Raw genomic sequence first — 12,846 nt, 5'->3', positions numbered from 1 at the left:
TCTCAAGGACAGGTGCCCTGTGCCCCCTGCAGGCTCCTTGCCGTTCCCCTAAAATGACCGTAGCGGCTGCCTGCACATGCGCGCAGCCACTCCATTCATTTCTATGGGATTTCCGGAGATGGGCGAGGTTATCCGTCAGGTTTAACCTTAGTCCAAATCGGTGCTGACGAGGCTCTCATGGTTTATTCTGTAAAAATCAATGTTCATGTCCTTTAAAAGTTATTCACCTGTGAATTTCCATGATCTCGTCGGCGATCATTCTGCCAATCTTTCCAGCTCCAGCTCTGGTGCCGCCAGGAATGCCAGGCACTGTTGGATGGGTTCGCTTTGTGCCACCTGAATATATATAACATTAAAAAAAGGTTAAGTCATGACTAGGGCTGAAACGATTACTTGATTGAATTGAGTAATTTGACAAAAAAAAAATCCTCGATGCAAATTTTTTGCATTGAGGATTCGTTTGTGTCATGTGACCACAGAGCGGGAGTGAAGCGCTTGCTATTGGTCACCCGCCGGCCTGTACCGCACTGTATCCTGACATAGTGCACGTAAGCGCGCACACTATGACCCGACGTCAGAATGGCAGTGCAGTGCGCAGTGAAGATGGAGGAGCGGCGCCCCTACAGGAAAGGTAAGTACTGGCACTGGGGACAGGGCTAGGAGGGGAAGATGGTGGCACTGATGAGTTTTTATGAAGAAAAACGTTTTAATTAGTTTTTTGTTATTGGAGTACTCCCCATCAACCAGAAATAAGACGTGTACCGGGGGAGGACTTAGGCCGGTATTAGAACCGCAGAGGGAGGAATTTGCGCCAAATCTGTCATTTTCCATATTTTTTGGGCCTCCATATAAATCCTCATCTGGACGGGAACCTTAGGGGTCTTTTACACGGCCCATAATGAGCACCAACCATATATAACAAGTCAATCGATATGCGTTTAAAGGGTTTTCCATGGGCCAATGCAAACTGCACCGTTCACACCCCTCACATACAGTCGGCAGGACGTCCGTTTACATGGGGGGGGGTGTAACATGCAGCAATGATTGGGCGAAGGCCATTACAGACCGACTCTAGCCTCACCTTCTCCAGACTGCAGGACGCTGTCCATACTGGGTGGGGAAGCCGACAAGTGTGAAAAGGCCGAATCTCCGCTCTCTAGAATATTTGTTCTGCAATAAAAATCAACAGTTAATAAAATCACGGACAATATTATAGCAGTGCCCCCGCCGCGAAGCCATACTGAAGGACTTACGATACAACTGTGTTGGTGGAGACCAGGTATTCCACTTCTTTGGTCCATGGGTTCATGAAACTGAACCAGCGACTCTTCAGGGTAATGAAGGAGCCATCTTTGATTTTAAACTTGTAACAATTTGTGGTAATTTTTTCTCTCGTTTGTAACACTGCAAGGAATGGAGAACGTCAGCAATCGCCTGAGAATGGCAGAGGCCGCATCTGGAAGCAACTGCAGCTCACCACCACTAGAGGGCATGCTGATTATTTACTATATACAACCACCACTAGAGGGCATGCTGATTATTTACTATATACAACCACCACTAGAGGGCATGCTGATTATTTACTATATACAACCACCACTAGAGGGCATGCCGATTATTTACTATATACAACCACCACTAGAGGGCATGCTGATTATTTACTATATACAACCACCACTAGAGGGCATGCCGATTATTTACTATATACAACCACCACTAGAGGGCATGCTGATTATTTACTATATACAACCACCACTAGAGGGCATGCTGATTATTTACTATATACAACCACCACTAGAGGGCATGCCGATTATTTACTATATACAACCACCGCTAGAGGGCATGCCGATTATTTACTATATACAACCACCGCTAGAGGGCATGCCGATTATTTACTATATACAACCACCACTAGAGGGCATGCTGATTATTTACTATATACAACCACCACTAGTGGGCATGCTGATTATTTACTATATACAACCACCACTAGTGGGCATGCTGATTATTTACTATATACAACCACCACTAGTGGGCATGCTGATTATTTACTATCTACAACCACCACTAGAGGGCATGCTGATTATTTACTATATACAACCACCACTAGAGGGCATGCCGATTATTTACTATATGCTCATCACCACTAGTGGGCATGCCGATTATTTACTATCTACAACCACCACTAGAGGGCATGCCGATTATTTACTATCTACAACCACCACTAGAGGGCATGCCGATTATTTACTATCTACAACCACCACTAGAGGGCATGCTGATTATTTACTATATACAACTAGCTTCACAGTCCTTTTAGGCCATCAATATCTGATTGGCAGGAGTCGGGCACCCCGCACCCCCCGCTGTGGTGGGAGGAAGGGGGGGGTAGGATGTCAGACCCTCCCTGACCAGATATTGAAAGCCTATCCTGGGGACTGGAAACCCCTTTAATGGAATTTTTTTTACATGATATTGTAAGGAATAAACTCTTATTTTGTGCATTTACGACTCACAAATGGGAAACTGGGACTTTATATTTCTTCTTTTTACTGTCCCTTTGAAGAGCTTTACCAATTGTTATACAGCCGGTGTCACCAACCTGTTGTGACACTACAACTCCCAGCAAGCACGCTTACTTGGCGGTTCTCAGACCTCCCACAGAAGTGATTGAGGTAGTTGTCCAACCATTACCTTGTCTATGGCACTCTGCAAGATTCCCGATGTCATCTTGATGGAAATATTCGTAACACGAGGTCCCTAAAAGTTCTTGTGGTAAGTACCCTAAAATGGCCGTCGCCCTGTAACATAAAAGAACTGCATTTAAAATGCTAATAATTGTCCAGCGCTGAACAATTAACCCTACGGTCAATGAATCCAATTACGGTCTTTAGTACTGGCCGCTTTTCATCCTTGCGCCCTTGGGAGGTAACTATAATCAATGGAAATACAAAAAAGCTAGGTTCACCATTTAACGCTGTGACCTAGTGGAGCAAAGCTGCAATATAAATCATGGGGGAAAGAGCAGCAGGTTGTGATAAAACAGCAGGTGGATTTCAGTCTCACATGCACATAAGCTGTAGCCTGCAATGCACCCCCTGTTCTTCCCCCTATGCTTTATACTACTGCTCCATTATGTCACCATGCTGATCATTGACTGTAGCTTATCTGCACTGCCTACGGAGTCCGATATCCCCCCCACCACAAGACATGCAGATCCAAATGCTTTATACTGCAGATCTGCTCTATTAAGGGATAGCTATGATCCATGACCGCAGTATAAAATAGTTTAAAATCCACCTTATGCTTAACACATTCAAGCTGCTCGTCCTTCCCTCCACCATGCTTTACACTGCAGCTCGACTCTCACATCACCTATTCTTAATGTATTCAGCTGATCCGGAGTTGGCCCACAATACATTATAGTTCTGATCTGGATACAAGATTCTCATCCCTGTATAACACGGGCTTCTTACCTCTGATCTACGAACACAAACTTCCCGTCAATAGCGTGCCGCGAGACGTACTCTGTGGACTTGACTCTGATCTCCCCATTTGCAGGCTGTGGTACTATGTGCGGATGTAAGCGTCCAATGGCGACAAGACAGCTAAGATTACAGCCCTCGCTATCCGGTTCGTTGTCCTCATCGAGGCCCATTTTTGTGGGGGGCCAGCTCTTTAAATATCCAGTGCTATGAATAGTGCAAAAGCTTTTCCGGTCCCCTGCAAACCGAAACAGTCCCTGTTAGAACCGATGCAGAGAATACGCTGATCAGAAAGGCCGAGCCCCAAAGCTTAGTAAATCTAATCTTCTGCCAACATGGCGCCGGGGGAGGGCTCCCGCTACTGCAAACAAGGCGCCGGGGGAGGGCTCCCGCTACTGCAAACAAGGCGCCGGGGGAGGGCTCCCGCTACTGCAAACAAGGCGCCGGGGGAGGGCTCCCGCTACTGCAAACAAGGCGCCGGGGGAGGGCTCCCGCTACTGCAAACAAGGCGCCGGGGGAGGGCTCCCGCTACTGCAAACAAGGCGCCGGGGGAGGGCTCCCGCTACTGCAAACAAGGCGCCGGGGGAGGGCTCCCGCTACTGCAAACAAGGCGCCGGGGGAGGGCTCCCGCTACTGCAAACAAGGCGCCGGGGGAGGGCTCCCGCTACTGCAAACAAGGCGCCGGGGGAGGGCTCCCGCTACTGCAAACAAGGCGCCGGGGGAGGGCTCCCGCTACTGCAAACAAGGCGCCGGGGGAGGGCTCCCGCTACTGCAAACAAGGCGCCGGGGGAGGGCTCCCGCTACTGCAAACAAGGCGCCGGGGGAGGGCTCCCGCTACTGCAAACAAGGCGCCGGGGGAGGGCTCCCGCTACTGCAAACAAGGCGCCGGGGGAGGGCTCCCGCTACTGCAAACAAGGCGCCGGGGGAGGGCTCCCGCTACTGCAAACAAGGCGCCGGGGGAGGGCTCCCGCTACTGCAAACAAGGCGCCGGGGGAGGGCTCCCGCTACTGCAAACAAGGCGCCGGGGGAGGGCTCCCGCTACTGCAAACAAGGCGCCGGGGGAGGGCTCCCGCTACTGCAAACAAGGCGCCGGGGGAGGGCTCCCGCTACTGCAAACAAGGCGCCGGGGGAGGGCTCCCGCTACTGCAAACAAGGCGCCGGGGGAGGGCTCCCGCTACTGCAAACAAGGCGCCGGGGGAGGGCTCCCGCTACTGCAAACAAGGCGCCGGGGGAGGGCTCCCGCTACTGCAAACAAGGCGCCGGGGGAGGGCTCCCGCTACTGCAAACAAGGCGCCGGGGGAGGGCTCCCGCTACTGCAAACAAGGCGCCGGGGGAGGGCTCCCGCTACTGCAAACAAGGCGCCGGGGGAGGGCTCCCGCTACTGCAAACAAGGCGCCGGGGGAGGGCTCCCGCTACTGCAAACAAGGCGCCGGGGGAGGGCTCCCGCTACTGCAAACAAGGCGCCGGGGGAGGGCTCCCGCTACTGCAAACAAGGCGCCGGGGGAGGGCTCCCGCTACTGCAAACAAGGCGCCGGGGGAGGGCTCCTGCTACTGCAAACAAGGCGCCGGGGGAGGGCTCCTGCTACTGCAAACAAGGCGCCGGGGGAGGGCTCCTGCTACTGCAAACAAGGCGCCGGGGGAGGGCTCCTGCTACTGCAAACATGGCGCCGGGGGAGGGCTCCTGCTACTGCAAACATGGCACCGGGGGAGGGCTCCTGCTACTGCAAACATGGCACCGGGGGAGGGCTCCTGCTACTGCAAACATGGCACCGGGGGAGGGCTCCTGCTACTGCCAGTTGCCTTACAGCCAAAATCAAAGCTGATCTGTGTTTAGCAGTTTTCTTCAGCATGAAACAGTGCGGGCAAGATTGTCCCCCGCTTACTAGGTCGTGGGCCCCTTTAGCAGGTAGGCCATTATCTAGAAGGCCCACCAAAGACCATAGAGCATAATGGGGCCGAGGAGGTAAAGGAAGGAGGGTGGGAGAGATGCCCCCCACTCACCCAGCAGACCTGCTCACCTTTCTTCTTCGAGCAGTTGGATGGATAATCTTTATCTTCTACTTTCACGGAGGGTCTGTTACACTTCATCCTGCAGAAGAACGACCGCCTGGCTCCAGAGCACAGCCGCGATGGTCCGGGGGTGATGTCCGTCTTAACTGGGAGACCGGCTACAAAATACCAAAGACAGAAGACCTTCATGAACCAAGACACAGTAGAAGATTATATTCCAACCAGGGCAGGTGGAGATCGTGGTAGATCATATGCACTGGAGCCCAACACGCACCATCAGCGGAGGACCCCGGGGCGCAGAGCTGATCTATATCCAACACATAGCACACCCTAATCCCCAGAGATTCCTTCTATATGGTGGAGCGCTGCACAGAGACTCACGTCGTCCTCTCCTCACAATCTAAATTATCCCATCAGGTAACCAAGGGAAGAACATACAAACTCCATGCAGAAGATGCCTCTGGTGGGACTTGGACCCCAGCCCTGCAAGGGAACGCTGCTCGCCGATACAGGGCTCCATATCCCCCGCTCCCCTTAAGATGGGCAGACAGAACACTCTTCCATCGTCTCCATGCATCGGATGTTGGGGGGAGGCTTTTCTGCCAGCTCCTCAGACCAGTAGTTATGGAGTGAGGTCACCAAGGCCCCCCCACCAACGGACCAATGCCCCCTGAGCCACACAAGACCTATACCGTACATGACCCTCTCCGACAAGCTGCTGCCACCTACTTTTTGCATCGATGAGTCTTTCCCGCGGGGCCGTGTCAGAGGACGACAGCTGCTCCTTTACTTTGGCAATGTCTTTTGGATGTAGGTAATCGAATAGGCTTTGTCCAATCAGATCATTCTGTCATGGAAAACGTTCACAAAGATTACAGAAGTGGCCTGTAGATGGCAGCGCAGCTCAGAGAAGGACGAGGAGCGGCATCATGGGCACAAACCCACCGGACCAAATAATGGCATCCTCCCTGCCGCTGGGAGAGGGCGATGTATCACGAGGAGCCGCGCTCCTGCGGTGGGAGGGAACGCGGATGCTGCCGGTTACGGAAGGCAATGTATCAGAAGGAACCGCGCTCCTGCGGTGGGAAGGAACGCGGATGCTGCCGGTTACGGAAGGCAATGTATCATGAGGAGCCGCGCTCCTGTGGTGGGAGGGAACGCGGATGCTGCCGGTTACGGAAGGCAATGTATCATGAGGAGCCGCGCTCCTGCGGTGGGAGGGAACGCGGATGCTGGCGGTTACGGAGGGCAATGTATCATGAGGAGCCGCGCTCCTGCGGTGGGAGGGAACGCGGATGCTGCCGGTTACGGAAGGCAATGTATCAGGAGGAGCCGCGCTCCTGCGGTGGGAGGGAACGCGGATGCTGCCGGTTACGGAAGGCAATGTATCATGAGGAGCCGCGCTCCTGCGGTGGGAGGGAACGCGGATGCTGCCGGTTACGGAGGGCAATGTATCAGGAGGAGCCGCGCTCCTGCGGTGGGAGGGAACGCGTATGCTGCCGGTTATGAAGGGCAATGTATCATGAGGAGCCGCGCTCCTGCGGTGGGAGGGGACATGGACGCTGCGATTATGGAGGGCAATGTGCAGAAGCTCATACCTGACTGTAATTAAGGATCTTGAAAACTGATTCGGATACAAACAGGATCTTCCCGCGGTCGCAGCCCACGACAAAGAGGAATCCGTCTGCTGCCTGCGCAAGACAAAGCCATATATAAAACCCACATACATAAGTAGAACCGCTCTCTATGTATATACAGATATAGGGAGAACCTCTCTATGTATATACAGATATAGGGAGAACCTCTCTCTATGTATATACAGATATAGGGAGAACCGCTCTCTATGTATATACAGATATAGGGAGAACCGCTCTCTATGTATATACAGATATAGGGAGAACCTCTGTATGAGTATATACAGATATAGGGAGAACCTCTCTCTATTATATACAGATATAGGGAGAACCTCTCTATGTATATACAGATATAGGGAGAACCTCTATGTATATACAGATATAGGGAGAACCTCTCTCTATGTATATACAGATATAGGGAGAACCTCTCTCTATGTATATACAGATATAGGGAGAACCTCTCTCTATGTATATACAGATATAGGGAGAACCTCTCTCTATGTATACACAGATATAGGGAGAACCTCTCTCTATGTATATACAGATATAGGGAGAACCTCTCTCTATGTATATACAGATATAGGGAGAACCTCTCTATGTATATACAGATATAGGGAGAACCTCTCTCTATGTATATACAGATATAGGGAGAACCTCTCTATGTATATACAGATATAGGGAGAACCTCTCTCTATGTATATACAGATATAGGGAGAACCTCTCTCTATGTATATACAGATATAGGGAGAACCTCTCTATGTATATACAGATATAGGGAGAACCTCTCTCTATGTATATACAGATATAGGGAGAACCTCTCTCTATGTATATACAGATATAGGGAGAACCTCTCTCTATGTATATACAGATATAGGGAGAACCTCTCTCTATGTATACACAGATATAGGGAGAACCTCTCTCTATGTATATACAGATATAGGGAGAACCTCTCTCTATGTATATACAGATATAGGGAGAACCTCTCTATGTATATACAGATATAGGGAGAACCTCTGTATGAGTATATACAGATATAGGGAGAACCTCTCTCTATGTATATACAGATATAGGGAGAACCTCTCTCTATGTATATACAGATATAGGGAGAACCTCTCTCTATGTATATACAGATATAGGGAGAACCTCTCTCTATGTATATACAGATATAGGGAGAACCTCTCTGTATGTATATACAGATATAGGGAGAACCTCTCTCTATGTATATACAGATATAGGGAGAACCTCTCTCTATGTATATACAGATATAGGGAGAACCTCTCTCTATGTATATACAGATATAGGGAGAACCTCTCTCTATGTATATACAGATATAGGGAGAACCTCTCTCTATGTATATACAGATATAGGGAGAACCTCTGTATGAGTATATACAGATATAGGGAGAACCTCTCTCTATGTATATACAGATATAGGGAGAACCTCTCTCTATGTATATACAGATATAGGGAGAACCTCTCTCTATGTATATACAGATATAGGGAGAACCTCTCTCTATGTATATACAGATATAGGGAGAACCTCTCTATGTATATACAGATATAGGGAGAACCTCTCTCTATGTATATACAGATATAGGGAGAACCTCTGTATGAGTATATACAGATATAGGGAGAACCTCTATGTATATACAGATATAGGGAGAACCTCTCTCTATGTATATACAGATATAGGGAGAACCTCTATGTATACACAGATATAGGGAGAACCTCTCTATGTATATACAGATATAGGGAGAACCTCTCTCTATGTATATACAGATATAGGGAGAACCTCTCTCTATGTATACACAGATATAGGGAGAACCTCTCTATGTATATACAGATATAGGGAGAACCTCTCTCTATGTATATACAGATATAGGGAGAACCTCTCTATGTATATACAGATATAGGGAGAACCTCTCTCTATGTATATACAGATATAGGGAGAACCTCTGTATGTATATACAGATATAGGGAGAACCTCTCTCTATGTATACACAGATATAGGGAGAACCTCTCTCTATGTATATACAGATATAGGGAGAACCTCTCTCTATGTATATACAGATATAGGGAGAACCTCTCTCTATGTATATACAGATATAGGGAGAACCTCTCTCTATGTATATACAGATATAGGGAGAACCTCTCTATGTATATACAGATATAGGGAGAACCTCTCTCTATGTATATACAGATATAGGGAGAACCTCTGTATGAGTATATACAGATATAGGGAGAACCTCTATGTATATACAGATATAGGGAGAACCTCTCTCTATGTATATACAGATATAGGGAGAACCTCTATGTATACACAGATATAGGGAGAACCTCTCTATGTATATACAGATATAGGGAGAACCTCTCTCTATGTATATACAGATATAGGGAGAACCTCTCTCTATGTATATACAGATATAGGGAGAACCTCTCTATGTATATACAGATATAGGGAGAACCTCTCTCTATGTATATACAGATATAGGGAGAACCTCTCTATGTATATACAGATATAGGGAGAACCTCTCTATGTATACACAGATATAGGGAGAACCTCTGTATGAGTATATACAGATATAGGGAGAACCTCTCTCTATGTATATACAGATATAGGGAGAACCTCTCTCTATGTATATACAGATATAGGGAGAACCTCTGTATGAGTATATACAGATATAGGGAGAACCTCTATGTATATACAGATATAGGGAGAACCTCTATGTATATACAGATATAGGGAGAACCTCTCTCTATGTATATACAGATATAGGGAGAACCTCTCTCTATGTATATACAGATATAGGGAGAACCTCTCTCTATGTATATACAGATATAGGGAGAACCTCTCTCTATGTATATACAGATATAGGGAGAACCTCTCTCTATGTATATACAGATATAGGGAGAACCTCTCTATGTATATACAGATATAGGGAGAACCTCTCTCTATGTATATACAGATATAGGGAGAACCTCTGTACGAGTATATACAGATATAGGGAGAACCTCTCTCTATGTATATACAGATATAGGGAGAACCTCTCTCTATGTATATACAGATATAGGGAGAACCTCTCTCTATGTATATACAGATATAGGGAGAACCTCTGTACGAGTATATACAGATATAGGGAGAACCTCTCTCTATGTATATACAGATATAGGGAGAACCTCTCTCTATGTATATACAGATATAGGGAGAACCTCTCTCTATGTATATACAGATATAGGGAGAACCTCTCTATGTATATACAGATATAGGGAGAACCTCTCTATGTATATACAGATATAGGGAGAACCTCTCTATGTATATACAGATATAGGGAGAACCTCTCTATGTATATACAGATATAGGGAGAACCTCTCTCTATGTATATACAGATATAGGGAGAACCTCTCTCTATGTATATACAGATATAGGGAGAACCTCTGTATGAGTATATACAGATATAGGGAGAACCTCTCTCTATGTATATACAGATATAGGGAGAACCTCTCACATAAAGTGTAAACATTGCAAAGTAAAAATGTCTCCTTTCTAGAATATGGTCTCAATTCTGCACCTGACTTGCTGTCAGTGAATTGCACAGCTGAGGACTTGCTACAACTGTACTTACTTTGGGCAAACCTCTGCGAGATAAAACACACCAGAGGCACAAATATCAGTCCAGGAAAAGAGCTATGACACACTGTAACGAGTACTGCACCTGTGTCACCTGGACAAGATCAGGAATGGAGAAAAAAATTACGTTTCCATTCACTGACAGCAAGAAGAGATCCTTAAAATGGTGAGGATTTGAGACACAATGTACAGTACATTAGGAAGTTGAACAATGATGGAAAGTTGTTTCTACAAAGACACTTTAATTTGGATTCATTGCACCCCCCGGGTGCACCGATGCTGGCCAGGTCTCGGAGTCACACCCAGTGACTCACTGCTGCCGGCTGTCCCCGCGTTATATCATTTCCTTTCTATGATGGAAACGCCATGCACAGAAAACCGTGAATAACCGTGGTGCGGTCATCATGCAGATGCAGCCCTCTGCCCCTCAGCTTAGGTATAAGACACGTCAGTGGTAAAGCGGAGGCCTCCGGAGATCAGCGCCAACGCATCTTACCGGGCTACATAGTTCTACTACAAGTCAAGGGACGTGTTCAGACTCATTCAGTGCATTCTGCCCTGAAGAAGAGTGAAGGCAGCTGAGGTCTTACAGCTGCCAATACAAAGGTGCAACCCTTCTCCGAGACAGATCATAATTATCAAAGGGGATCTCCAGCCCAGGAGCAGACACCCCTGTGGTCCCAATGTGTGGCCATGAAGAAATGCAGTCACCTGTTCACAGTCCCTCAGTAGTTAGATCTGCTTGAACAAAACGTGTGATGCGGAGTCACTTTTCACTTACTTTTCCTGTATTATACTCCAGAGCTGCACTCACTATTCTGCTGGTGCAGTCACTGTGTACATACATTACTTATCCTGTACTGATCCTGAGTTACATCCTGTATTATACTCCAGAGCTGCACTCACTGTTCTGCTGGTGCAGTCACTGTGTACATACATTACTTATCCTTTACTGACCCTGAGTTACATCCTGTATTATACTCCAGAGCTGCACTCACTATTCTGCTGGTGCAGCTATGTGTACATACATGACTTATCCTTTACTGACCCTGAGTTACATCCTGTATTATACTCCAGAGCTGCACTCACTGTTCTGCTGGTGCAGTCACTGTGTGCATACATTACTTATCCTGTACTGATCCTGAGTTACATCCTGTATTATACTCCAGAGCTGCACTCATTATTCTGCTAAGCTTAAGTGGAAAATGATGAATGAGCTGGGCCGGCCTCCATCTTCCCCGCCAACGCCACCTTTTTCTGACACTTCGCAAAAGTGGTGTGAGCCGGGTAATGTCACAGATTTGTGTCACAAAACACCTTTGCGACAAAGTCTGCCCCATAAATACACCAAAAAGTGGTGTTTAACACATGATAAATGACCGCCATAATTTACAAATAAAGTGGTAACTCAGGAGAAGTAATGTACTGTATGTACACAGTGACTGCACCAGCAGAATAGTGAGTGCAGCTCTGGAGTATAATACAGGATGTAACTCAGGATCAGTACAGGATAAGTAATGTAATGTATGTACACAGTGACTGCACCAGCAGAATAGTGAGTGCAGCTCTGGAGTATAATACAGGATGTAACTCAGGATCAGTACAGGATAAGTAATGTATGTACACAGTGACTGCACCAGCAGAATAGTAAGTGCAGCTCTGGAGTATAATACAGGATGTAACTCAGGATCAGTACAGGATAAGTAATGTATGTACACAGTGACTGCACCAGCAGAATAGTGAGTGCAGCTCTGGAGTATAATACAGGATGTAACTCAGGATCAGTACAGGATAAGTAATGTATGTACACAGTGACTGCACCAGCAGAATAGTAAGTGCAGCTCTGGAGTATAATACAGGATGTAACTCAGGATCAGTACAGGATCAGTAATGTATGTACACAGTGACTGCACCAGCAGAATAGTAAGTGCAGCTCTGGAGTATAATACAGGATGTAACTCAGGATGAGTACAGGATAAGTAATGTATGTGCACAGTGACTGCACCAGCAGAATAGTAAGTGCAGCTCTGGAGTATAATACAGGATGTAACTCAGGATCAGTACAGGATAAGTAATGTATGTACACAGTGACT

General features: G+C 47.2%; 1 protein-coding gene across 1 annotated transcript in view; it reads right to left on the bottom strand.

The window, feature by feature from the left end:
* ARNTL (aryl hydrocarbon receptor nuclear translocator like) overlaps positions 1-12,846 on the bottom strand; it is a 49,011-nt gene that overhangs the window by 6,095 nt on the left and 30,070 nt on the right. Inside the window, exons 9-16 of the mRNA XM_040410627.1 lie at positions 7,091-7,183; positions 6,222-6,339; positions 5,501-5,650; positions 3,474-3,720; positions 2,692-2,798; positions 1,254-1,404; positions 1,082-1,170; positions 228-336 (exon numbers count right to left, since the gene is read on the bottom strand). Coding sequence (XP_040266561.1) covers positions 228-336; positions 1,082-1,170; positions 1,254-1,404; positions 2,692-2,798; positions 3,474-3,720; positions 5,501-5,650; positions 6,222-6,339; positions 7,091-7,183 — 1,064 coding nt within the window. The remainder of the gene's footprint in view (positions 1-227; positions 337-1,081; positions 1,171-1,253; positions 1,405-2,691; positions 2,799-3,473; positions 3,721-5,500; positions 5,651-6,221; positions 6,340-7,090; positions 7,184-12,846) is intronic.

The sequence above is a fragment of the Bufo bufo genome, chromosome 10 (genome assembly GCF_905171765.1).
Source record: "Bufo bufo chromosome 10, aBufBuf1.1, whole genome shotgun sequence".
Classification (NCBI taxonomy): domain Eukaryota; kingdom Metazoa; phylum Chordata; class Amphibia; order Anura; family Bufonidae; genus Bufo; species Bufo bufo.
This window is presented reverse-complemented; position numbering and strand designations above follow the sequence as displayed.